General features: G+C 38.8%; 1 protein-coding gene across 15 annotated transcripts in view; it reads right to left on the minus strand.

Moving 5' to 3' along the window:
- Nucleotides 1-16,775: 16,775 nt before the first annotated feature.
- The window catches only part of CELF2 (CUGBP Elav-like family member 2), a 1,000,575-nt gene continuing 989,851 nt past the window's right edge, over nucleotides 16,776-27,499 (minus strand). For 14 of the 15 annotated variants that reach the window (XM_078154853.1, XM_078154848.1, XM_078154841.1 and 11 more), the window contains 2 exons: nucleotides 25,027-25,198; nucleotides 16,776-23,667 (listed from right to left, as the gene is read on the minus strand). In XM_078154853.1, coding sequence (XP_078010979.1) covers nucleotides 25,071-25,198 — 128 coding nt within the window. In that variant the 3' untranslated portion in view covers nucleotides 16,776-23,667; nucleotides 25,027-25,070. The remainder of the gene's footprint in view (nucleotides 23,668-25,026; nucleotides 25,199-27,499) is intronic. The other variant, XM_078154846.1, reaches the window with a different exon arrangement.

Raw genomic sequence — 27,499 nt, forward strand, 5'->3', positions numbered from 1 at the left:
TATGACCCCATTTGGAGTTTTCTTGGCAAAAATACTGGAGTAGTTTGCCATTTCCTTCTCCAGTTTATTTTACAGATGAGGAAACTGAGGCAAACAGGGTTAAGTGACTTGCCTGGGGTCGCATAGCCAGTAAGTGTCTGAGACCAGATTTGAACTCGGGAACTTCCTAGCTTCAGGCCCTGTACTCTGTCAAGTGTACCTAGCTGCCTCTTTGGGCATTTAGTAGGTGCTTAATAAATGCTTTATTTATCTATCTATCTAAGTCTTCCTGAGCCTTAGTTCCAGGACTCATTCCACCGTACCATACATCAACTAATTCATCTTCTTGGCATCCCTATAAGTAAGTAGCAAGCAAGAAGATTTATGCCCATTTAGCAGTTGATGAGGCTTGGTTACAGAGATTTCAAGTGACTCATTTCATGATGTCCAGTGAGTCAGTTTCACAACTTGGATGGAAGTATACGTTTCTTCGTTTTAATTCCAGTCTGAGCTGGCTGTATATATGTATCTGTTGATGTTGATTAGCTGAAGTACATGCAGCACCACAGCTGTCTTTGGATTTGATTGGCCCAGGGGACTAAGACTCTAGCTGCCACTCCCATGATGCCATTTCCAATATAGCTTCTGGTTCTCCTGACTTGGCTTCCTGGTCATTTAAGGGCACAAAAAGGGTCACCCAAGTGGAGTTGGAGCCTTTAGACAGGGGATATCCAGCCTGCGCTGTTCGTAGACTGACCAGGTGAGTGTCCATATGGAAGGGAGAGGTGGGAATCTTCTTCTACCCAAGCTTAGTGCTGTAGTCTTCTTGCTGAACATAGATAGCTAAGTAAACCTCCTTTTTGTAACTGTTGAATGACTTACAAGCATCTCATTTTATCCTAACACAGAACCTAAACTTACAGATGGCTAGCCTGAATCAGGTTTGCCTGTTCATTACAGGTGATCAAGATGGCAAGGAGATTCAAAACCAGACTATCTGAGGATTGGTTGAAGGAACTAAGAATATTTATACTATGGAAAAGAAGATATGGAGGAACCATGGTGTATAGGAGAGTGTCAAACATGCAGCCTACCTCATGCAGCCTGAACCAGATTAAAATGCATCTGGGAAATATGTAACAAAATAAATAAAAACACAATAAAGCAGATAACATTACATTTTAAAAACTGAGTCAATATGCAGCCTGCAGGGACCCTTATGCAGGCACTAGTGGCCTCCAATTTTATTTGAATTCAACACCACCAGTGTAGGAGATCATGCTGCCCCTTGAGTCAAAATGACCTGGAACCTGGGAGTCGAATTTTGCCACGGATACTTACTGGTCTGTGTGATGCTGGGAAGGTCATTTAATCTGTAAAATAAGGGACAGTGGATTCCTTCTAGCTCTGAATCTGAGAAAATGAGAGGGACATATTTTCTGTCTCTGAATATTTGAAGAGCTATCTAATAGAAGAATGATTAGTTGTATTTTGCTTGCCTCCAGAGAGCAGGACTATGAGAAATTGGAGAAGCAGATTTTGCATCCATAGAAGAAAAACAAACAAATTCACTCCCCTAACAATGAGAGCTGTTTAAGGGTAGAAAGGGCCCTTTTAGAAGGTGGTGTTTCCCTGTCATTATAGTGCTTCCAAAGGCTAGGTGACAATTTGTCATTATTTCAACCACTCCCCCCCCCCAATAAACTCCAATGGTTCCCTATCACCTCCAGGATCAAATATAAAATCCTGTTTGGAATTCAAAGCCCTCTATAACCTGGCCCCTTTCTACCTTTCCAGTCTTCTCATACCTTATACGCTGTCAGCCCCCAGCTCTCTGACACTGGCCTCCATGTTGTTCCTTGAACAAGGCACTGCATCTCTCTATCCTGGGCATTTTCGACGACAGTGCCCTTTCCCCTCCCCTTCCACACTGTACCTACATGTTCTACCTCCTTATCTCTGCCTCTTGGTTTCCTGGCTTTCTTCAAGTCTCGGCTAAAGTCTCACTTTCTGCAGGAAGCCTTTCCAGTTCCCCTTCATTCAAGAGCCTTCCCCTCTTTTGGTTACTTCCAATTTATCTTGTATATAGTTTGTACATAGTTGTTTGCATGTTGTCGTCCTTATTAAGCTGTGAGCTCCTCGAGGGAAGTGACTGTCTTTGCCTTTCTTTGCATCCTCAGTACTTGGCATAGTGCATGGTACATAGACTTTTAATAAATGTTTATTGGCTGATGAATTATAGAATGACATTTCCCTTCTGGTTGAGGTTTGGGCTAGATAACCTTTAGGATGGTATAGTAGAAATATCCTTGGATTTGATGTTAAATAACCTGCATTCAAAGTCTAGCTGCCATTTGCTGCTGTATCTGACCTTAATTGTGCCTCACCTTCCTCATCTGTAAAACCAGAAAGTTGAGCTCAGTGGTTTCCAAGGTCCATTTTACCTCTAAGCCCTATGTATGATATGCCACGGTACCTATGAAATACTTTCTGATTCTGTGACTCTCGGAAATATTTTCCCCTCGGGCCCCAGGATTTAAATTTACAATGCTCATCATTTAATCCTTTAAGGTAAGCAGGGAATACGTTATTGACATTTTGCAGACATGGAAGTTAAAGAGGTTGAATGAGTTGCCCAAACCTATTGATCTACAAGTGTTTATTGAGTGCCTACCGTATGCTCAGCACTTCACTAAAGTCACAATCTGGTTAGGGAGAGAGCTGGACTCCAAGGATTCAGACTTTTAGTCCACTTTCCACCAGGCTCTAAGAATAGCTTCCTGCTATTCTTTATAATATCAAAGTAGATAAGAATGGTATTCTCTAGCCCCCTGAGAGTTATCAAATGGAAAGCAAATTATATAGGAAATTCACAGGTAGTAGTTGTGAGGAAATTATGTCTTTTCACTTTAAAAAACATCAAAGCCTGGAAGCCAACCTGTTATACCCTTACTACTGTTTCAGTCTTGTCTTTTGCTTTTACTTAGCCTGAGTTGTTTATTATGCATGAGTCGTAACACAAATGTAGAACAAATGAAGCCAAGATATCAAATTAATACTGTGATCTGTTTTTCTGTTTTGTTGCTATAACAATTGGTGACTCTTGAAGCAACAAGAAAATTAGAATTGTATTAAAGGTGTTCACATCATGTACACTCCATCTTACATTATTATTTATTGCTGTAATAAATGTATTTAACATTTGCTTAGGGATTGCTAGTTGCTAAGGCTTCTAGCCAGGTGGCTTCTCTTCAAAACCATATGGCACAGGTTTGCCTGTGAGTTCAACTTTTCTCAGAATGTTGAGAAGAGGGGGAAGGAAATTCAGGTAGAACCTACTCCTGGAACTTGACCTCATGATTCTTTCACCCATCAGGCTGTTTAGAGTAGGGTGTCAAGCTAGAAGATCAGGAAAAAAAAACAATAAAGGGATAGAAGAGTTTGCCTTCCTCTTGCTTCCCAGATCCTCCACAAATCATGATGGCAAGGCATGGCATTGTCCCTTTGGGAAGAAGACAAGAAGAGAAGGCAAGATGAGAAGATAGTTGGAATGGTTTACATTCAGAAATAATAGCTAACATTTCTATAGTGCTTTAAGGTTTTCATAACTCCTCATTTGTTGCTCACAATAATCCTGTGAGGTGGGTGCTGCTGTTATTCCCACTTTACAGAGGGGGAAACTGAAACCAAGAGAGGTTATGACTTGCCCCAGGTCACAAAACTAATAAATGTCTGAGGAGGCATTTGAACCAAGGTCTTCCTATTTCCACATCTACTGCTATATCCACCATCCCATCTTTGAGGAGTAGAATTGAAGCAGAAAAAAAAATGGCTGGAGCTTTGTACATTTTTTTCCATGTTGTTTTCCTCCATCTCCCAGCTTTAAGCACTTCTTTGAACTGGCTTTGACTGATTCTGTAAGGGCTGTCTGTCATCTTGTTTTACCTAGGGATACCTGAGGGAGTTCCAACTCCTTGGACTTTAGACTTCCTTTAGTTACAAATAGAGATTAAGACCCTGAATGTCCCTCATTAGAATATGGACAAGAGAAAATAGTTCATTTTTACTGATGAAATTCACTTTTTCATTCAAGGCTATATCAAAACTATTGTTAGAAGTCCATGTGAATTTTTTATAAGACCTGGGCATCTTCATACCCCAAAACACTGCCCCTCAAAAGTCTTTGGGGAATTTATTTTTTCAATTGGGTATGAAATTCTTGTTCCCATTGTAGAAATGAACTCTAATAAATCTGTTAAATTGTAGGAAGTAGAATTTTTCCAGAATTACAGAATTCCAAGTGAATATGGATTTGAATCAGGCCACAAACATGAAAAGTTAAGAAATTTATTCAAAAGGAGATAAACATGGGTCTATGCCTCGGAAATTGATTTGAATCCTATCAACATCCCATGGTTGGTCCAAAAAAGGCAAGACCTTTTTAAAAAGGATTGTTTTGTCAAAGGTATGCATAGCATCCTGTGTGGTAAAAGTGGTTCATGATGAATTGGAGGATGTGTGTCAAAATCTTATAAACTCATGTCAAATTATACAAAACAAGTGATTTCAGCAAAAGGATAGATTAAAGTTTCTAAAGATGCCCAAAGTTGTAACTAATTGTATATCAATACATTTATTTTATACTAATGTGAGCAACAGTATGGTTGTTACTGCTGCTAAAATTTTTTCCTTCACTGGATGTTTTTGAGTTTGTGTTAAGCTTTTTTTTTTTTTTTGCATGAAGAAAATAAACTTCTGTCCCATATCTGGCTAACATTGTATATCAAGTATTTTGTACAGACAGTCCTTACTTAACTTGTGGACCCTTCAGCAGACCTATACAGAAGCAATTTTTACATAATGCAGTTTTATGTTATGTAATTGCAGAAGGACCTGAGGGAGGGAGGGAGCCAGCAGGCAGGAAAGGGGGTTCACACCTGTGGAGGGAGTGGGCAGTTCAAAGGATGCTGGGGACAGAAGTGAGAGGAGGAACACTCAGGGTTGGGGCCAGCCACGTGGGGGCAGATCACAGACAGGAGAGGACGGGCAATGCTACCCAATACAGACTGAGGGAAGACAGACGTGCGAGGCAACTTGGGTGGGCGGAGCAGCGCAAAGATCTCCTCTCCCCGAGGTCTCAAGCCAAGCACCTGATGTGGCAGCTTTGGTGGTGGTCTCAGTCGTTGTTCTGCTTTCACTTGGAAGGTTTTTTTGGGGGGCCCTTCTTGGTGGGGGGGAGGGAGACTTTGGAGAGCCTCTTCTAGGGGCAAGAGCAGAGATTGAGAGTGCAGTCCTGTATGGGTAATGTTAACATAGGTTGTTTTGGGTTTTTTTTTTTAAATGCAGATTTCTTTCAGAATTCTTTATGTAAAGTCGGTATTTTTGCATAGGGAAAATGCCTATATTCTTCTTTTTGGGTAAACCCTAGCTAGACATGAACAAAGTTTAGTCTTTAATTTTCCTTGAGTCTTTAGGATACAGATATAAAGAGCCAATGAAACAAAAGATCCTGACCCTTCTCTCTGGAAATCGGGCTCCTCCAAGTTTGAATCCTCATCCATCTGTCTTCCTGTCCTTCTGTCCATCCATCCAATCTCCAGAGGAGACACTTGGCAGAGAGGAAGATGACCCAGCACCCCAGTTTCCAGGGTCTGGCAATAATTATTACATCTGATTTTGGTTGGGATTATTCTAAGTGGTGAACAGAGAGGAACATGGAAATCATGGATTGTGGCAATGCCAAGGTCATAGAATCATAGGGGTGGAATCGTCCTCGGGGGCCATCTGGTCCAGCCCATACCTGAGTAGTAATCCTGGCTACAATGTAAATGACAAGCAGCTGGAACTCTGTGCCCCTCTACTTAGAGAGAACTTTACTTCCCACAGCCTCATTTTCTACTTCTGGATAGCTCAAGTTGTGAAGAAGATTTTCCTGACATCCAGCTGAAATCTCTCTTTCTGTGTCTTCCACTTGCTCCTTTTTCTGCCCTCTGAGGCCAAGCAGAACAATTGTAAATCCCTTTTCTGCATGATATTCATTAAAATAATACATGAAGGTTTCTATGCCATTTCATCTTCCCTGCCCCCATCTTTTACTAGCTACGTGCCTTGCTTCCTTCAACCAGTCTTCAAGCGGCATGATTTCCTGATCACTCTCCTACTTGATGATTGCTAGGCTAGCAATGCCCTTCCTGAAACATGGAGCCTCAAACTAAACATAATATTTCATGCGGGCTCTGATCAGGGTGCCTCCCTTAGTCTGAGCACTATGCCAGTCTTTATGTACCATACGATTGTATTATCTTTTTGGGGGGGCCCACAACATACTCTTGACTTGTATTGAACTTAAAGTCCATTGAATCCTTCTGATCTTTTTTTAGATGATATAACATGTAGCCACACCACCCTCTTATTAAGTTCATGAAATGGACTTTTTAAAAACTAAAGTGTTAAAGCTTTTCATTTATCATTATTCAAATTCCTTTTTAAAAATAGTAACTATTCAGCCCAAGTTTGTGCCTATTGACTTATTTTTGGGTATTAACTATGTTTAATATGTTATCGTTCCCTTTTTTCACCTTTGTGTGATCTGAAAATTTGAGGAACATTTTTTTTTTTTTACCATTGGTTTGGATAAAGCCATGGATGGCATGCTTAACAGGACAAGGTCAAGTACTAGAATCCTTTCAAGTTGAAATTGAATCATTAATGACTAATATTCAGTATTTAGGAAAGCCATTCTACTTGCTTCGTATTTGTTCATTGTATCTCCTTATTGGGCAGCTAGATGGCACAGTGGACAGAGAGCCCTAGGCCTGGAATCAGGAAGACTTGAATTAAAATCTGGCCTCAGATACTAGCTGTGTGACCCTGGGCAAGTCACTTAATCCTGTTTGCCTCAGTTTCCTTATCTGTAAAAATGAGGTGGAGAAGGAAATAGCAAACCGCTCCAGTATCTTTGCCAAGAAAACCCCAAATGGGGTCACACATGACTGAAATGACACAACAAAAATCTCCATATTACCTGCAAAAATTGTACAAGAAACTTTGTCAACTATACTTATGCATTTTCTTCGTTTACTTGTCTAGTAACTCTGTCAAAGAAGAAATAGGGCTTAGCCTGGCATGATGTGTCTTCATAACCCTATCCTCTACTATCCTCAACTACACACAGAGCTAGTCATATCCTTAGGGAAGCTGCCATCACTCACAAATGTTCGTGTTCATAAGCTGAAATATTTTTTCTGATCATAATATTTTATTATTCCATCTTTTCCCATGCCTTAGAACCTCTAACTGGGATCTCCATCCTCTCCACTTCTCAGTTCTTTTCTAGATCATGACCCCTTACACTAGGTACTCTCTTCTCCTTTCCCTATCTTGACCTTTTGGCGTATCAGTTCAACTCTACACTATCATCTCTTGTCAATCTTGGGCTTGACCCCTTCTCTTATCACTGATTATACCTTGCCAAACCCCAACCTTCCCACTTTGTTCCTATTCACGTGCTGCTGAAAGGAGCCAGAGGAATTAATGAAAGTGTTCAGATAGGGTCACTACAAATTTGTTAGCTAATCTTAACTGGGCCCTCACTGCAGCAAGGCATTCCTTCTGCTTTTCCTTAATAAATTCTTTTTCCTACTCTCTATAAGGCTGTTCCAAACTTCTTAGCTCCCTGAAAGCCTCCCATAATATGCTTTACCTTCCCTTTTACCTTGCCTCATACTTCACTAAAAATATTCCCCAAGGGCTCCCTCTCCTTCCCATCTCACATTACTCAGACATCTCCTCCTATCTCCTCTTGCACTTTTGTCTTGGATGAAGAAGCTGTGGGCAAGAAAACCCCAGGAATGGCAGTGGCCTTCAGACCACTAGTCCTTCTAACCTAGCCCTGTAGCCACCATCCCTGGAAAGCAACTTCTGTGGAGATGTAACATGACAATTGCTTCTGTGAGTGTTTGGGCCCTTGACTCCTTGGCAGCAAGCTATTGAAAACTCAGAAGAGAAAGTTCTCCTTATCAAAGCTCTTGACATTCTCAAATGGTCAAAAGCAGAAAAAGCTAAGATTTTATCCGTAGAAAGAAGGAAACAAGCACTTATTAAGTGTCTACTTTGTGCCAACAACTGTGCTTAGGGCTTTGCAAATATTATCTCTACAACCACCCTGGAAGTAGGTGCTTTATTGTCTTCATTTTACAGTTGAGGAAACTAAGGTCAAGAGAAATGAAATGACTTTTCTAGGATTATACAGATAGAACATGCCAGAGGGAGTCTTTGAATTCAGTTCCATCCACCATGCCACCTAGGATTCCAGTGGGTTAAATATTATGCTCAGAAAAAAGAATCTCAGATTTTATGAACATAAACAAGTAGAATACTTGTGAGTGATGGTAAGATCAAGGTTATAACCACCTCTGTGTGTAACTGAGGATGTAATGGAAGATTAGGTCATCAGGAACAGGTCAAGCCTCATTTTGTTCCAACGTCATACTTGAACTAAGAGGGTGCTGGTGTTAGAAGCCACACCCACAACACTGTGCTGCCTTTGAGGACAGGGGTGCTAAAGCTTTATTAATGACCTGATATAAAAAAGTAGACTCCAGTCATCTTTGAATACACTCATCAGTAATAGGTCAGACAAGAATTAACAGACTTAGAATTTCTTTGATGTTATGCATTGGCTTTTGTAAAGTATACAGAATAAATTCATTACTCTCGATGGTTTTGTTTAGATTCCCCCTACACCCCTTCCTCCCTTGGGGGAAGCAGTGAGGGAAACAATTTAGTCAAATCTTATCTTTCTATTTTTAACTATAATTTTCTTTTTGAATAAACTAACTATCCACAGCCATATTGAAGTCACGAATCAGTCAATAAGCATTTTTTAAATACTTGCTATATTCCAGGCACTGTGCTAAGGGCTAGGTATATAAAGATAGGCAAAAGATGGTCCCTGCCCTCAAGGAGCTCACAATCTAAGTGACAAGACAACATGCAAATAATTATGCACAGCTAAACTATATCCAGGATAAATGGAAATAATTAACAGAGGGACAGTACTAGAAATTAAAAGGGATTGGGAAAAACTTCCTGTTGTAGAAAGTGGGATTTAAGCTGTTACTTTAAGGAAGCTAGGAGGTAGAAAGGAGGAAAGAGAACATTTTAGGCACAGCTGAGGTGGAGTGGCATGAATAGCATCTTTTCAAGTTTCATTGATATCTACGAGGCCAAATGAAGATCTTTCCTTCAGCAGTCTTAGACTGTGTGTGGGTTGTGACCCCATATGGGGTGAAAAATTTGGCAACAGTCTGAACGCACAGTGACCAAAAAATAATTAAAAATCAAATTTGTAGTACATTGGAGGTGTTTCTGACAGGCCCTGCCCATGTTACCTCACTGCAGCCCTGGTTCTGAATACCATGCATATGCCCTTTGCACTGAGCATGTTCTCAGGCCGTGAACTGCCAACTAATGCTGCCCAAATTAGGAAAGAAAGGGGTTGAGAGTAGAAAAAGTTTAAGAAGCCCTGCTCCTTCACCTTGACTGTTAGCATGCATTAATGTCATGAATTCTATATAGTTCTGCTTTGAGAGCACCCCTTGAAAGGGAAATTTGAGGTAAAAATAAAACAAGTAGCACAAAACTCTTGAGATTTCATGTAAAAGCTTTTAAATTTTATGTACTTTCAATCATCTGTTTTATCTTTTATGATCCCTTCTATTAAGAATTCTTCCTAGCCTTGCTTATAAAAGCTACACCCTTCTGTTCTTTAGTTGTTATTGGGTTTTTTTTTTTTTTTTTTGTTTTTTGATGAGGTGGCACTTTGTACTTTGATCATGTTATCTATGTTGTGGATTATTGTGACATATGGTGAGAGATGCTGGTTTATGCCAAATTTCTGCCATTTCTTGTTGAATCATCACCTAAGTAGATAGTGTTCTTGGGTCCATTACACATTGGACTACTGTATTCACTTGCTTCTGGGTCCTTTTTTTTTAGTCTATTCTATTGATCTACTTTTAATAGTTTTGAAATTACTGTTTCATAATGTAGTTTAAGAAGTGGCAATAGTATGACATCATTCTTTATTTTTTATCATTCCCCCTGAAAGTCTAAACCTTTTGTTCTTCAAATTAATTTTGAAATAGTTTTGTCCAGTTCTATAACAGTTTGATAGGCTAGCACTAAATCTAAATTAATTTGAATATTAATTTTTATTATATTGCTATGGCCTAACCATGAATATTGACTATCTCTTCAAATACGTATGTCTTCCCTTATTTATGTAAAGAATGTTTTGTAGTTATATTTGTAGAAGTCTTGAGTGTGTTGGTAGGTTAATTTTGAAACATTTTTTGCATTTTGTAGTTATTTTGAAAAGAATGGCATGATTTTTATGGATTTATGTTGTATACTGATACTTTGCTGATTCTTTGTGGTTTCTTTGCTGATTTTTCTGTAGTTTTCTAAATAAACCATCATCATTTGCAAATAATGATAATTTTGTTCTCTCTTTGCCCGTGTTTTTGTATTTCTAATTTCTTCAACTTGAATTATTGCTGAATAGAGATTTTCTAGAACTATAGTGGGGAGAAGGTGAACCCTTCTACTCCCTGTACAATTATATATTTATTATCTCTATGTAAAATTTTTTTTTGTGTTCAGTTGTTTTTCAGTCATGTCCAACTCTGTGACCCCATTTGGGGTTTCCTTGGCAAAGATACTGGAGTGGTTTGCCATTTCCTTCTTTAGTTCATTTTATAGATGAGGAAACTGAGGCAAACAGGGTTAAGTGATTTGCCCAGGATCACACAGTTACTACGTGTCTGAGGCCGGATTTGAACTCAGGAAGATGAGTCTTCCTGATACCAGCCCCAAAGCTCTGTCCAGTATACCATCTACCTGCTCATATTTAGTATGTGTGTGTGTGTGTATGCACTGGACTTGTGATTCTAATAGTGTAGGGATCTCTCTGAGGAAATTATATCTGCCAATTTAGGCCAACATCTTCTTTACAATTTTAAATTTTAGAGAGTTACCAAGAACAACTCTCTTAATTCTTTAGAGAGTTGCCCAGAATTGCCTTGAGATTAAGAGATTTCCCCAGGAGTCACACAGCTAGTATATGTCAAAAGCAGGATTTGAAGTTGGGTCTTCTTGGCCATTCTGTTATACACATGCGCATGCGTGCACGCATACACACACACACACACACACACACACACACACACACATTCTCTCTCTCTCTCTCTCTCTCTCTCTCTCTCTCTCTCTCTCTCTCTCTTTATTATTAAGGAAGGGTGCTTCCTTGTCTATGCTTTTTAGGGTTTTAAAATAAATTATTCTATAGTTTCTAAAATTCATTTCTTCATTTCCTGGTAATATTCTATGCTTTTTGTTGTTTGTATGATTGTTTAATGTTTTCCTGATGTTGAGCCATCCTTGCGTTCCTGTATAAATCAAACTTGTCCGTAATGAATAATGTTTTGGACATATTAGGATCATAGGATTATAGAGTTTGAATAGAAGGAACTTTGAAAATAATCTAATCCAACACTCCCCTATCCCCCATTTTACAAATGAGGAAACTGAGATCTAGAGAGGTTAAGTGATTTGCCCATGGTCACATAGCTAGTATCTGACACAAAATTTGAACTCAGGTCTTTATGATTCCAAATCCTTTCTTCTACCACTATAACATACTGCACCTAAAGCACTATAGATCCTTTGCTAAGATTTTATTTAAAATTTTAACGTTAATATTCATCAAAAAATTTATTTATAGCTCTCTTTCTCTGCTTTGTCCCTCCCTAGTTTAGATATGAGGACCATATACATCCTATGAAAACTGCTTTTGTGGAATATCTTATTTGTCAAATATTTTTGTTTTGTTTTGTTTTGGCTAGGCAATGGGGATAAGTAACTTGCCCAGGGTCATACAGCTAGTAAAGTAAGTATTATGTGTCTGAGGGAGGATTTGAACTCAGGTCCTCCTGACTCCAGGGCCGGTGCTCTATCCACTGCCCCTCCTAGCTGCCTCCTTATTTGTCACATATTAAGAACGGCTTGACATAGGTATTAATTGGCTTTTGAATGCACCATTGAGTTTTTAGTTTGAGTTGTTAAAAGAGCACAGCACTTAGAAAGGGACAGAGGAGGTGAATGAGATCTTGTCTTCAGGTTATCCTGTCTACAAAAGTGGATCAGGTTCTTGCTATCAGACTGATGTGATTACTTGGAACATTGTTTCTTATCATACGATTTGGAACTGGAAGGGATCTTAGAGGTGATCTTGTTCAACTCTCTCATTTTAAATCTGAGGAAACTGAGGTCCAGAGAAGTTAAATGCTTTGCCTAAGTCCACATGGAAAGAAAGTGGCAGAGAGAGAATTTGAACTCAGATCCTATGTCTCAAGATCCGCCACTCTTTCCATGGTAGCATACTTCCTCTTAGATAAGACAATTAGTGTCCAGAGAGGTTGTGACATACTCAAATCAGACCTATTCAAGTGTTCAAGCCCTGGATTTCTGACTCTGAATATGCCTTCATCTTGTTTTATCAAAATGTCTGGCCATTTATTGTATTCATCTGGTAGCAGGTTCAAGCTTTCCATACTCATTCATTCTTTCTCATTACCTCTGTGTGAGAATCACATGCCCTACAGTTGGGTTGTTGATTGACATACATGAGACTGAGCGTCTAAAAAGGGCCCTTGAAAAACTGACATATGTATGTTCATGCTAATAATCAAATAGAATTAAACATTTATTAAGCACCTGCTATGTCCAAATAACTATGTATACTCGGTGCTTCCCATATATAGCTTCACAAAAGAAAACCACATGGAAAGGAAGAAATTCAATTAATGCTCATAGCCAAGGTCATCAGAACTCTGTTAATTTTTCTTTTCTTCTCTATCTTCTCCCTCCAATTATTACTCTTCATAAGCCCCAGTTATCACTTCTCACAGTGGGATGGATTTGTCTTAGGCCTGTAGTGGAGAGTAGTGACTTTATAGAGATTTCTACATGGGGAAAAAATCAATATGAGGTTAGAAAGGAAAAGTGCCTACTTAATCCTAAAACCTATTGTAGAAATTAGTGTTCATACAGAAACTTAGCCACTCAAGCTGAGACTGACTTGGTTGGGGGTGGGGAGGTGGTTGAATTGAATGATTTGCTTAAAATAGAACCATATATCTTAAGGTCTTATGATGATGTCGGAACCATCTCATGGAGCTCTGGATGGATGAATCAGTCTGTTAGGGAGAACAACAAAGGGAGCAGCTCCCCAGGCCTAAGTGCCCACACTCTCTAGAAGAGTGGTTTCCGTAGTGGGGGGGGGGTGGCCCCAAAGAGTGTGATCAACTAATCAGAAGGTAGGAATGTGAGGAAGCACATCCCATGCTTTCCAGAAGAGCTGACTGTGGGGTTTGTCTCCAGCACAGCCACATCTAGCCTTATTCTCTGTTTTCACCCTCTGCTCTGAAAGAAGTTCTATTCTTAGCACTGTCTGGGCACCCAAAACAGCAGCCAATCATGTGACGTTGGAAAAATTCTTTTAACCTTCTCCCCCTAGCAGACCCACTGCCTGCCCCTTAGATTGCCTGGTGGCTGAGTCAGCAGCTCTTAGAAGATGAGCTCTGTACTCTGAGGCAGTGACCAGTGTGTAAGGGCCCTATCCTTTGTCCTTTTTCGTGGTGAGTGGGATAGATTGAGTCTCACAGATGAAAAGCAATAGGTTGTGATGTGCACTGAAGATGTTACCTTTACCCCCTTCAAACCTGCCGCTCTTCTCAAGCTTCCTTATTTTTGTGTAGGGTGCCACCATCTTTCCAGTGACCCAGTTTGACAACTTTGGTGTTATTGTTGACTTCTTACTCTTCCTCATTCCTTATATCCAAAACTGTTACCAAATCTTATATCTACCTTTACATCTTGCCTCTGTCCTCTGATCTCCACTCACACAGTCACCAACCACCCCCTAGTCCAAGTCCTCATCACTACTGCAATAGTCTCCTAATTGGGTTAGCTTCTTTGTCTCTCTAATCTATCCTCCATACCATTAACAGAACAATTTTCCTAAAGTACAGGTATGACCATGTTATCCCCCTGTTCAATAAACTCCTGTGGCTCCTTATTGACTTGGGATTAAATATTATTTCACCTTTATCTTGTTCATTTTCAGGGCAGCTAGGTGGCACAGTGGATGGAGTGACAGGCCTGGAGTCAGGAAGACTTGAGGTCAAACCTGACCTTTTACTTACTAGTTATGTGACCCTGGGCAAGTCATCTGCTTCAGTTTCCTGAGGCTATTGGTTATTTCTAGTGTTTCTTTTCTTTTCTTTTTTTCCCAACTCTTATTCTGTGCCTCCCCATTTTCTCTCTGGAGATTTCAGGTGTTAAAATCTCATCTGAGCATTTTTTATTATTGTTGTTCAGTCATTTCAGTCTTGTCATAGTTTGCTTGGCAGAGATAGTGGAGTGGTTCACCATTTCCTTCTCCAGCTCATTTTACAGATGAGGAGCTGAGGCAAAGAGGGTTAGTTGACTTGCGCAGGGTCACATGGGTAGTGTCTGTGGCAAGATTTGAACTCGAGAAAGATGAGATTTCCTGACTCTAGGCCTGGTACTCTTTACTTCACCACCTGGCTGCTCTAATCTGGGCAAAAGACATTTCATTAAATTCAACATTTATTCACCACAAGGAGGCTAAAAGGGGCTGGGAGGGGAGGGAAAAGTAGGGGTGGGATCCCAGATAAAAGATGACTAATCCCAAGTTGACTCCACCCAGTTCTGCTTTTAATTGGGATCCTCCTCAAGGATAATACTCCCTATGTAGGAGTCTCTCTTGGGTTTTGTAGCAGTAAAGATGACCTGGCATCAGTTGAATTTTCTGAAGTCCCTCCCTTTCTGTAACTAGCCACTTTTCTAGAGCCTCCAAACTCCCATTGGGGAGGGAGAGTGGGAGAGGAAGACAGGCTGGGAGGGAGGGAGGGTGGGGGGGAGAGAGAGAGAGAGAGAGAGAGAGAGAGAGAGAGAGAGAGAGAGAGAGAGAGAGAGAGAGAGAGAGAGAGAGAGGAGGAGAGAACCCTGGAGATGTTCATTTCTGGGCATTCTTGGGGGATGAAAGGGATAAGATTAGGAGTTATTGACAAAGCAGTCACAGTAATGAATGACAGTGAGTGACATTGGATCTCTCCCAGCTGAGATATAAATCGAAGATGATGGAAGTGATACATGTATTCGGTGAAATATCAGTATGGAGTATGAAGTTCTTATTAATCTTGAGGAGTTAACATATTTTTTCAAAATGCATTTAAAATTGGGTCTCCAGTTCAAGAAAACAAGGATTCTTTTAATATCTTCTTCAGTTATCTTAAGGACTGGTCACCTTAACTGCTGAAGGCCATCTCAGTGGCCCTGAATTGGTTCTATATTGGTTCTTGTATTATGTGCAGGGCTAGAGATGAATCTATAGAAAGCCCCTCAGGGGTTCTTGGAGTTTATAGCTTTCTATTTAAACCCCAAAATGTGTTACTTGACAAATAATATTCTAGCTTTTGTGAGGAAGGGAGATTATGAAGTTAGGATTGTAGACAAAGGGGCAGCTAGATTCTAGAATTCATTTTCTTACTAAGTTTTCTAGGGCTTCTACCGAGTAGTGCCTAGATTTCATTCTCCATAAAAATGAGAGCACTTGTTTATGCTTGTCTGTAAAGTTCTTTTGTGAAAGGGGGTACTATTTCAATACCCCTCTCTCTGTAGTGAATTCTCTATTATCCAGGATTATCCAGTGTACGGATTCTCTTTGTTTCCACTTCCTTTGCTATTTGCTCTTTTAACTGTTTCTTTACCCCTACGCAAAGACACACGAGGGTCAAGTTTTTTGTTGGACTCATCAGTGAGAGGATTTTGGATTATCTGTCAACTGTCATTTTCCATTCTTTCCTTGTCTGCCATTAGCACAGGTCCCTGAGGTTTGGCTGAATGAAGGCTGGCTATAGTTCATCCCCTAAGTGGAGAAAGTCTAGGAATTTTCCTTGGAATCAAACATTGAGAATTTTTTTTTTAAAAAACACAAACATTGTTCTGTACAAACTAATGCCCTAAGGGAAAAATTTCCAAAAAAAAAAAACCTCTGAAAGGCCCAAGCAGCAGGCCTCCCAGTTAAGCTTAGCAAATGTCATGGGGTGCCTCTTCCACTGGTGCTTTGAAATTTTACTCTTCTCATCCTGAATGATCAAATACCATTTCTCTCTCTTTCTCTCATTTTGCAATTCTGAATAAAACAAGCATAGCTCTCCAGCTGGCTATACTTTTAGAGTTTCACCTCACTTTGACTAGGCACTGATGTAAACCAGCATTATTCTAGAAACTTCTTTTTTCCATTCTTCATCCACCCCCAAAGAGATCATATTCAGAAACACAGCTGGATTTTTCTAGGTTAGGGCAAAATTCAGATACTTTCAAGTGGTTCTTTGTAAGTCTAGGAATTACTTTGTTCTGTTATTTGCAGAAGTGGTATCTCTTGCTTTGGACAGAGACACACCATTCTCACTAATAAGGGGATGGCTTTCCAGCTAGATCTTGCTACAAAGCAGTAGGATAAACCTCCCTCACTCCATCTTGTTTCCAAAGCCAATTTATTGAGGATTGAGCCATAAAGCCACAGATACATGTAAATTCAAAGAAAAAAATGTAAACTCTGCATCCCCAAAGATTTAACACAAAACAATCTCTAGAAATGTTTTTTTTTAAAAAAAATCTTCACATTAATTTTACAGACAACAGAGTCCTTTCTTAAGCTTTATTTAAGAAATCGAGTACTATATAGTTCAATATATATAAGACACATCCAGTATTGTGTTCCTGATAGCAAGTGCATAGATTTTGTTAAGATATCATTTTCACTCAATATAACGTTTCATGGTCACACGAAGATATATTCCTAGTGATTTTGCTAGCGCATGAGAGGAAGAACAGAACACAGCAAAAATAGTGAACTACAACAAAGATGAAGAACGAAAACAGTTAGCGAATTAGCAGAACAGTCGATTCCTGATAAGTGAATAAGCTGATTGTTTGGTCACAATGTTTTATTCACTTATCAGGAACGATTCACAGTACATTCGTGTTGACTGTTTTCCTAGCCTGTGAGCTAACAGTCACCAGCTCCTTGGATCGAGTTTAATGGCTGGGGACTGGGCAGAAGTAATTTCTATCGGCAAGGTAAGTCTGGTGACAACTCTATCGTTTCCCAAGATGGTCCACGCACAGCGAACAAAGAAACATTTTGCTTACACCACAAAGGTGTTTTACATAATTGAAATTTTTTTAAAAAATGAATTTAAAGCAAGGACTTTACTATACAACCATTATCACTTTAGGTAACTAACTTTTCCTTCCCCTTTTGTGGAGAAGTTATTTTTAAATGAATTGGCTTTTTTTTCCTTCTTTTTAAACTCTAGCACAGAATCTCTTTGTATGTTGGCAGACAGTAGATCTTTTATTTTTAAAGCTGCATCTTGAAAGAAAATTATTTAAAAAAATAAAATAAGGTAAAAATCACATACTCAGTCATCCCTTCCCTGCTAACATAGGCAGTGGATCTTCATAAAACTTCTAAGGGCTTCTGAAAGCCATAGTAAGATTGTAAGCAGAAACTTTGCCTAGAAATCTGAAGTCTACTGATTAGCTCCCAGCTGAGTTGGGTTGGAGCTGGCAGAAGTAATGGCCCATTGGGGTGTGTTAGGCTTATAGGAAGAAGCCCCCTTTCCCCACTCCACCAGGGCTCTCAACCTTTGAGCTTCCAGAGAATGCTAAAATGGCTCCCTGACCTGGACCCCAGAGAGCCTCTGAGGTCCGAGGGCTGTGGAGGGGATCATCTCACTGGCCGTGGGCTAGGGGCCTTAGGAGTAGGCTAACTTCCTCCAGAGATTGTGCGTCAGAGAAATTGGAAGGAGAGAGATACAAGAGGGACTAGAATTGATGGAACCTCTTAAGAGCACTTTGAAAAAAACGATCAGATTCCTGAGCATTAAGAGATGGAGAGAGAATGGGGAACGGGTTTTGTGGCTTAAGTTCCAGAGAGCACTCTTGAGTGAGTTTTGATTAGATTTTGGGAGAGGCGAGGGGTGGAAAGGAAGGTGTTTAAAGCTTTAGATCTCTGTTAGCCAGGGCGTGACACTGTAAACATCTATATCTGACACCAGCTATAAAAATGTGTATGTTGGGGAGTGGAGGGGGAGACAAAAAAAGTGTGTGTTTTTGTTACACTTTTAAAATTCCGTTTGGACTTTATCATATCCAGTGATGACTATGACCGACTTGGCCCCTTTTAAATCAGAAAGTTCGAGTACTGAGGAAAGATTGTCTCCATTAGCCTTAGTAACTAAAGCTGCTCCCTTCTTAAAAAATTATTTTTATATCTATCTACTAATTGATGGATTGGCAACACCTGTATTTCTTATGACTACACATACATATTTGTGGATTTATACATATATATGCATGTCTCTTAGCTAGTGAGCTTCCTCCCCCCACCTCCCACCCCACCCCCAGGTCTCTCACTTCTACTTAAAATGTTATTCCTAAAAAAAAGTTGACTTTCATCAAATGCCAAGAGACTAGTGTACAATTAGAAGAAATATCAGGGCTGCTCCTTCTCTTCTCTCAAGTTTTCTGAAGTTTTACACAGAGCTAGCAGGTAGAGCAGAAGATAGAATATGGAAAAAAGAACACTAGGCTTGAGTCAGAAGATCTGGGCTCAAATCACTCCCTGGTGTCGGGGCCTCCGGCTCCTTACCTAAGCAGTGGGGGAAAAAGGGCTGGACTAGATCACTCAGGTCCTTTTCAATTCTAATTTTCTAAATGCATGTTGTTATGACTTGTTAGAATGGATAGGTGCTGTTTTGAGTTTCACAGGTGAATTCACTTGACATCAGAGACTGACTTTCTACATTTTGGGATAGGTTGTGTTTGCACAACAGGGAAAGACCAAAGGAGAGAGGGAGAAAAGAAGAGAGGGAGAGAAAGGAGAGGGGGAAAGGAAGGGGGAGAGAGAGAGAGAGAGAGAGAGAGAGAGAGAGAGAGAGAGAGAGAGAGAGAGAGAGAGAGAGAGAGAGAGAGAGAGAGAGAGAGAGAGAGAGAGAGAGAGAGAGAGAGAGAGAGAGAGAGAGAGCGCTCTTCTGTAATCAGATGACTGATATTTGCCTTGGCAAATATAACTCTGTAGATAGTTACTTAAGTGAACCCATAGACCAACTGTTAATAAAGAAAAAAAATAACAAGTCTAGGCCCAGAAGCTGAAATGGGCTGTGGTACAGAAATAAACCGAGGAAAGCTAAAGTGCACAGTTCCTCCTTTTCCCAAAATCAGATATTCACTTAGGTGGAATCGACTGTATCTTTTATACACAACAAATAGAAAAAAAACAGGGACGTGAAACAGTGAGGTGTGCAGATGTATTACCAACATATAATGACCACCAACAATACAACACGCAGAGAGAGACAAGTATTAGGAAAATGGTTTAATATTGGAGACAGAAGCAAAAAACTGCATCACACAATAACATACGTTACAAAAATAAGTTTGACTGTTTCAACTACACGGTTATGTTCACAATGAGGACAGAAGAATCAGAAAAAACTTTGATCTAAACAGCAAAAAAGCAAACCCCTAAAGTTTTAACTGATACATTTATCCACTTAAAGTGACTGAGTACTCCTAATTCTAATTACCTTATTGTGTAACTGCACAATACAGAATAAAAAGTGAAACTTACCGCTTTTTAAAAGACAAAATTCTAACGCTAGATATAAGCAAAGGGAAAAAAAGAAAGCAAGCCAAAGTTTTTAATTCTCAAAAGAAAACCAACTTTCTTTCTACCAACCAGAAATCAAACTCAAAATCAGTCATGGTCAGGGGGCCCACTAGAGTAAGCCACAAAAGTTTCCTTTTTTTTTTTTAATCTCCAGTATAAAAAGTTCCACTGGTACAAAATGCATAAGTACAATCAGTTGTAGAAATAGGAAAGCCTGCATTTTTTTTTTGGCTCAAATTCCATCAAACAACAAAATCCAAATGCATCAATAAAACAGAAACAATACTCAAATGGTCTTACAGTTTCCACTAGGTTGCATTAACTTTGGCTTTTCTCAGACAATACTTAAAAAACTATTTTGTAATTCTAAACAAGATGATCATATTATTAATCTACAAACAACAATTTTTCACAGCACAAAAAAAACACAAATACATTTTTTTTGTATGACATTATCCAAAAAGGTAATGAAACTACAGGTTTTTTTTTCTTCTTGTTGTTAATTAGCACTTAAGATAATAAAAACAGAAACAGTAAAATGGTTCCAGAGTAGCACAAGCCAAAGAACTATAACCCCTATGGTGAAAGAAAGATGAACTTATTTATGCCTTTGAGGATTGCCATTTCATTGCAAGTCTCTAATTTAATTTAAAAACTACTATTCTCTACATTTAATTTTTTATTTAAAAAAAAAAGCAATTTCCCTGTTTTGTTTTGTTTTTCCTTCTGGCATAGGCCCTTTGCACCCTTGCAGCTTTTCCTTTTGATATTCTGAGTCAAAGTAAACCGGAGGACGATTTCTCACTAAGGAGGGATAACTTGCTTACCAAAGACAACACATACAAATAAAAGGGGGAAGGGGGACAGACATTTCCACCAAACCTACCATATCTTGGTTGCCTGCAAAATAATAAATGCTCAACTAAAAGTGCTCACCCTCAACTTTCTCCTCAATAGTGCTCAGTCCACTCTGGGAGAGAGGAAGGTGGAAGAAGGACTAAAAGGGGACAGGGACAGTTTTTGCTGAAGAAATTGGAAAAAAAAAACTTTGGAAATTTATGTGGTTGACAAATGAGGAGATTCTGAGTGAAACAGTCTAAGATTCAAATGAAGTTCTCTTGTGTTTTATATATATGTATATACACACACCCCGTATATAGATATATATGAGAGACATATGTGCGATCTGTTTTGTTATTAAGCAGATTGCTGCAGGAAGTACAAATAGCCCTCAAAGGATGAAGGAAGGCCCCAGCAGTAGTAAACACGTGTGAGGATAATAAAAATCATTTCATCATAAGTGCATGTGCTATAAGAAGGAAACTTTTTTTCTTTTTTTCTGTTTTTTTTCTGTTTTTTTCTTTCTTTTTTTTTTTTTTTTTGCATCATGAGAGGCTAGTCCTTTCCACCTCAGGGCTATCACAATCCGTTCATATTAAACTGAAAGGGGTGAGTGAATCAGAGAGGGGAAGAGAAGGAAGGTCACCAGCATTGTACCCAGCCACAGAGAAGATGCCAATGACCTGTTTTATATTTTTTTTCAGAAAGGGCTTTGCATTTGGTGATTGTTACGGCCTTCAGTCTTGTCAAGACCTTATGATGTCTGTGTTTGATTTTATAAAAAGAAATATGGCACTTTAGAAAAACAGGCAGCAGGTAATTAATGCTGATGGGTATTTGGTTGGCAATTTTTGTTTTCTGTGTGTGTGTGTCAGTAATGAGAAGTGAGTTCTGCTTGTACAGTCTCCTCAGATGCACTTAGTCCAACAAACTAACATGAGAAAGGCAGTGAAAGGGCTACCAGTTTCAGATTCTGGGTACTCTGCACATATAGGCCATACCCAGAGGGCTCAGACAATCCCAGCACAATGGCCGATTGTAAACGTTATCCAGGAAATGTTTGTTTAAAAAGTAGTTTAAATTGCAGTGCACATTAAAAAGTTCTCGGCCAGAATGCACCACCACATTTGATTTCAAAAGCAAATTGGAAAAAAATATATATCATTAGGTGCTAAAATTCACCATTTTCTTGAGGGAATGGGACAAGGGGAGGAGAGAATCAGTAAGAAACTGTTGTTATTTAATACTGAACAGCAAGTTACAGCAGCACATTTAGAGCTCTCTGAGAAGATTAAAAAAGAAAGAAGTCCTTAAAAGTGAAAGGAAAAAAAATGAAGGGGGGGAATTTTGGAGAGTAGTTAAACACTATTGGTTTTACCCTTCAGATCTGCCCTGTGGATTTTTTTTTCCTTCTTGTAGATTTCAACCATGTTTAAAAAACAAACAAATAAAAAATCAAATCAAAACCCCCACAAAAAAAAATCAGTTATATGGGGGGAAGGGGAAATGGCAGGAGGAGGAAATGACCTAACAGAAACACCCCCAAACAAACCCAACAATAAAATGGTGGATGTATCAAAGGTACCAACATTCCAGACAGCTCTGGGTAGAAAGGGTTAAAAGTTCAAAACTTTCTCACCTTAGAGGTTTCCATAATATTATGAAGAAAATACATTGTGAGGTCTGCCTTCACAGCATTGATGTGCAGAGTGGTTAAAAAAGTGAGACATGGGCACTTATACAATGTCTTACAAAAAACATCAAAGAGAAATAACAAACAATAACAATTTCAGGCAACAAGACCACAGGATAGCAAGTTAACAAACTTTTTAACCTCTTTTTTTTTAATATTAGGGATTTATACAAAACACATAATAAAATACCCATGTTATCAAATTACTTCTCACAAGAAACACACTGAAGCTCTAGGAAGGAAGTACCTTTGGAATTTGGCACTATATATTTTCACTGTTTTTTTTTTTCTTTAAAAGAAAAAAAAACAGATCACATTTTGCTGAACACAAACACACCTAAATTGTCCACAATAAAAAAATGACATCAATGCTTCACAAGCCAACACAAAACTTATTCTGGAATAGGTTTTTTTTTTCCTCACATGAAATTTTTTTTTAAGCAAACAATTTTTTTGAAACTCTTTTTTTATTTTGTTCAAGTAAACCAAATTTTTAAACTTGTCTTATCAACATAGAACACTTAAGACCAGAAGACTCATGATGAAACCACAACTTAATTCACAGAAGCACCAACGTAACACAGTTTACAGTAACCTTTCTCCTGTACATTGGAACAGTATAAAATATAGGTAATTTCATGTGCATTAAACCATGGATTGTCTAACTGTGAGTCAGTTCAGCAAAAGGTGACACAAATAGGTAGCATTTGCCCCAAAACAGGGTAAATATTTTCTTATACTAATCTACAAAAAGTGGTTCTATATATATATATCTTAATGAGAAAGTGAGCCACCTAAAATGGCCTTATCAAAAAACTTTACACTGCCTGAAAAATGTAAAAACGATTACAGACCTCTAGAGACTTAAAATCAGACAGTTTTTTTTTCTCAAACTGTTTTTGGAAGTAGTCTGTTAGAAACCAACATTCTGTGTCCCTGGACACATATTGCTATTGTTACCAGTGACCGGGAAGAATGCCAATCCCTGTATAATACTTTCAAGTCTGGTTTTTTTTTTTTACGAAAAGAAAAAAAAATTAAGAAAGAAAGAAACACTTTGCCACAGGTTTTTTTTCTTCTAGAATTAATTTGTCTAATAATAAATTTCAGTCTTGCATGAATGCAGCAATGTTTTTCACATTGACTTCCCAGAATTCATAGCTAGATGAGGTCACATGCAAATTTCAAAGGTCAGTAGGAGAACCAAATATGATGTGAGGTCAGAAAGACATCAGAAACAATGACGGGACGATGAAACTTTTTTTTTTTTTTTGAGACGCCACAGGGACATGCTAGGCAAACGATGAACTAACGGGCATGAAGATGTCTAGGGAAAAAACAAGGAAGAGTAAAAAGTTACACAGAAATCTATGCAGCAGAAACAAAATCACTTTTATGGGTGCCGGAGAAAACTAATGCAAATCTTAACTCAGGGAGTCTAGGAGCCATTCACATAATTTGCATTTCTTACAATCTGTGTCCACAGCACAATGAAAACCCCAAGAGAATCCATCCAGAGAGAGCAAGAAGGGGGGATGGATTCGGTTGTTTGGGGGTGCAGGGGAAGGGGGAAGGGACCAGTGTCAACAAATGTTAACATAAGGGGGAAAGTCAGACAGCTGAACTTTAAACTAGATAATGGAAACTACAAATAAAATAACCAGACATACAAACAACAAGAGGAAAAAGCATGAACTTTTAGGTCTAGGGTTCAACGGTGAAAAAAAGCCCATTCCTGGCACGAGTACTCTATAGACTACTTCAAAAGGATCTAGCTAGCACAGAGAACTGCTCTTTAGGTATCCAATAAGTTAACAATAGGCAATAAATAACTTCCATTATTTCTGAGGCAGTAAAAATTTTGTATAAAAATAGAAGTGCTTTTTTTACAAATAAAATTTACAGGCCTGTGGCTTTCTTTTTTATTTATTTATGTATTTATTTATGTATTTATTATTATTAAATTTATCTGTCAAGAAACATCAAGTATTTTCACTCATTTTTATTTTATTTTTTTAAACCCTGTAGCTTTAAGAAACAGATCCTCTAAATCTTTTTTACATTAATCCTTTCTAAAAACTAAAATAAAAAACAATGGTAAAGACAACCAATGTAATAATTTGACCAATATATCTCATGTTCTTTGAACCCTAAAATAAAATCCTTCTTACTATAATGAACTCATGTAGTGGAAAGACTTTTTTTTTTGTTTGTTTGCTTAATTTTGAATAAGTGCTTCTCTTGGCTTTGCTCTCACTCTAGGCCACCACATTAAACTCTAAACTGCTGGTGCCCTTTCTAAGGTCCAGACAGACAGCCATGAATATTCCTAGCCAGTGCTCTCAAGGGCACCAGTGGTTTCAGAGTTAAATTGCACATTTGAGTTTGTTTGTCTTCTAACTTTTCAAGATGTCATTTATTTTTTGTGTGTTTTTCTTTAAAAAATAAAAGAATGAAAAAAAACAATTAAAGTCGCAAAACAAAAGAGAATACAGTAGCACAACTGGAGGAATTTACTCGTAGGAAAGAAGTAGCCCAAGTTTTAATAATGGCGAGTTGGGTGGGTGGTGGGTGGGTAGGGGAATGGAGGCGTTTATGTAAAAATAACTGTCTCTCTTGGTGAAAGTTGGCAATATGGTCCTCCTTTGCCTTCCCTGTGGAGAACAGGCTGGCTCATGGGACTTACCCTAAGAAAGCTAAAATAAGAGCAGTGAGCTTCTGGGGTTAAGATCAGTAAGGTTTGCTGTCATTTTTGGAACGCTTCAGCTGGACCTTCAAGCGTTTCATGCCAATCTGAAAGCCATTCATAGCTTGGATAGCAGCTTGTGCAGAGACAGGATTGTCATAGCTAACAAAACCTGGAAAATATAAGAAAAAGGTAGGGAGACAGGGAATGAAGGGGTGAGGAGAAGAGAGCCGAAGAAAAACACAGGTTAGAATAGATAGCACTTTACGTTCTCGCTAACATTTTGTAATTGCAATCGGTAAGGGGTACAGACAGTTTTTCAAGTTTAAATGACATATCTGCACATTGTTCTGCTTAGCCACAGGATTTAATTTGGCTATCCAGATGACACTGAAATAACTGGTGAAAAATCTAGTCAGGTTCATTCTTTGGTATCATGGAGACATATCCTTTCTCTCCCAACCAAAACACAAAGCGGTAGCAACGACAAAACACACTCCAAAAGCAGTTGTCTGAATTAAATTTCCTCCCTCCCCCCTACAACTGAACTGAGGAAAACTGGTTTGTGTGCATATAGCCTTTAACCTCTCTATGAGGCAATCCAATGACCTTATAAGATTAATTAAAAAAAATTTAAAAAAAAGGATGAGGGCTGTTATTCAAGAGAAGACCCCAAATTAAAAATACCAGTGGTTCTGTAAAGAAACAAAAGTATAAGAAATCAGAACTCTGTCGATAGTTTGTTCTAACATCTGCTGCAAACTTATTTAATTGGATCTAAAAATAACTCAAGGTAACATCATATGAAAAAGCATTGCTGGTGGCAGAGTAGATAGAATATTGGTTCTGGAAGTCTGGAAGATCTGAGTTCAAATCCAGCCTCAGACTCCTACTAATAATTGTGTAATCCTGGGCAAGTCACTTAACCTCCAGTTAGCTCAGTTTCCTCAACTACAAAAAGGGAATAATAATAGCACCTACTTCACAGTATTGGTGTGAGAGTCAAATAAGATATTTGTAAAAGCATTTAGTACAGTGCCTAGCACATAGTAGGTGCTACATAAATGCCTATTCTCTGACTTTCCTCAGGTCATAAAGGTGACGACGTTAAGATATGAATTGTTCTATCACCCAATAGCTGAGTTCCCTAAGGTAATTCTGGACCAGCCAGTTTTCATGCTCTATTACCCAACAGCCCAGAATTCTGGACCAACTAATTCTCTTTAACTCCAACTTCCCATTCATTACTCCTCTGTTCCCCTTCTTTTTGCCTTCTGTCTGGCAAGATATCCAAAGAATGAGACCACAAGATGGCATCTCTACTGGAGTACAGGAAGGTGAAACATTTGCTTACATTCAATTTAACAAGCATGTATTCGGAGCTTGCTATGTCCCGGGCACTGGAGGGCTTGATGTGAAGCCATCTCCTCCCTCAAAGAGCTTATGAACAAATACAATCTGAAAACACAACCTGTGATAGAAGCAACAGCTATGGACTGTATGATCACAGTGACCTTGGTAAGGATGGAAAAGGAAGGAAATATTTCATGGTTTTCTAAAACCACAATAAATCCATCTCCAAGACACCCAAGACACTACTCTCTCCTACGCCTCACCAGGCCAGCACATACCTGGTGATCTCTTGCAGAGCACTGCTTAGCCACCTTAGGGGCTTGCCTTAATATATCTCACATGTCTTACAAACATTTTGACTCCTGTTACCCTTCATCTCGGAGGAACAGTTACAACAGGGTTGGTCTGTTTGCTAAAGGAGTAACAGTAATGTAATGGGCCCATACTGATAGCTTCTCTGATAGAATAAAAGTAGTGGCTTTATGTACCTGACATACCTAACTGCCCTCACCAGAGAGCTCTCAGGCTTTCCTGGATGATAGCATGGACATCAGTGAGGTGTAATGAGAATGGAATCTCGGAAGCGAAAGCCATTGCTTTGGACTGGCTACCCATTACCAGTTTAGGAAAAATAGTAAGATATCCTTTTGCTCTTTAAGAATTCCCTCCGGTTTTACCCTCTACTTCATACGGTTCTCTTTCTATCTGTACTTATTAATCTCTTGGTCATATCATAACTGTTCTATGCTGCTGGGTATCACCCCCTGACAATGTACAATGACATCTTCCACTATCAAGTTGTTACATTTGGTTATTTTTCTAATTAACAGAAATTTTAAAAAATATATTTTATTCTGAAATTATGAAATAAGGTGAGAATTTCTATAACAGACTAAAAAAAAGATGATTGTATGTGAAACTGCAAATCTATTATGTTCAACTTGTCACTCCTTTTAAATATATAATAATGTAATTTTTTTTCCTTCCCCCACCCCTCCAATTTTTTAATTTCACATGGTTTAGATTTTGCTAAGTGAAAAAATTACTCCCAGGTGAAAGGATAACATCCTCTGAGGCAGCATTAATTCACTGGAGCCAATAGAATTCATCACCCCCATTC

This window comes from Phascolarctos cinereus, unplaced genomic scaffold, assembly GCF_003287225.1.
Source record: "Phascolarctos cinereus isolate Bilbo 61053 unplaced genomic scaffold, phaCin_HiC Scaffold_1;HRSCAF=81, whole genome shotgun sequence".
Classification (NCBI taxonomy): Eukaryota; Metazoa; Chordata; class Mammalia; order Diprotodontia; family Phascolarctidae; genus Phascolarctos; species Phascolarctos cinereus.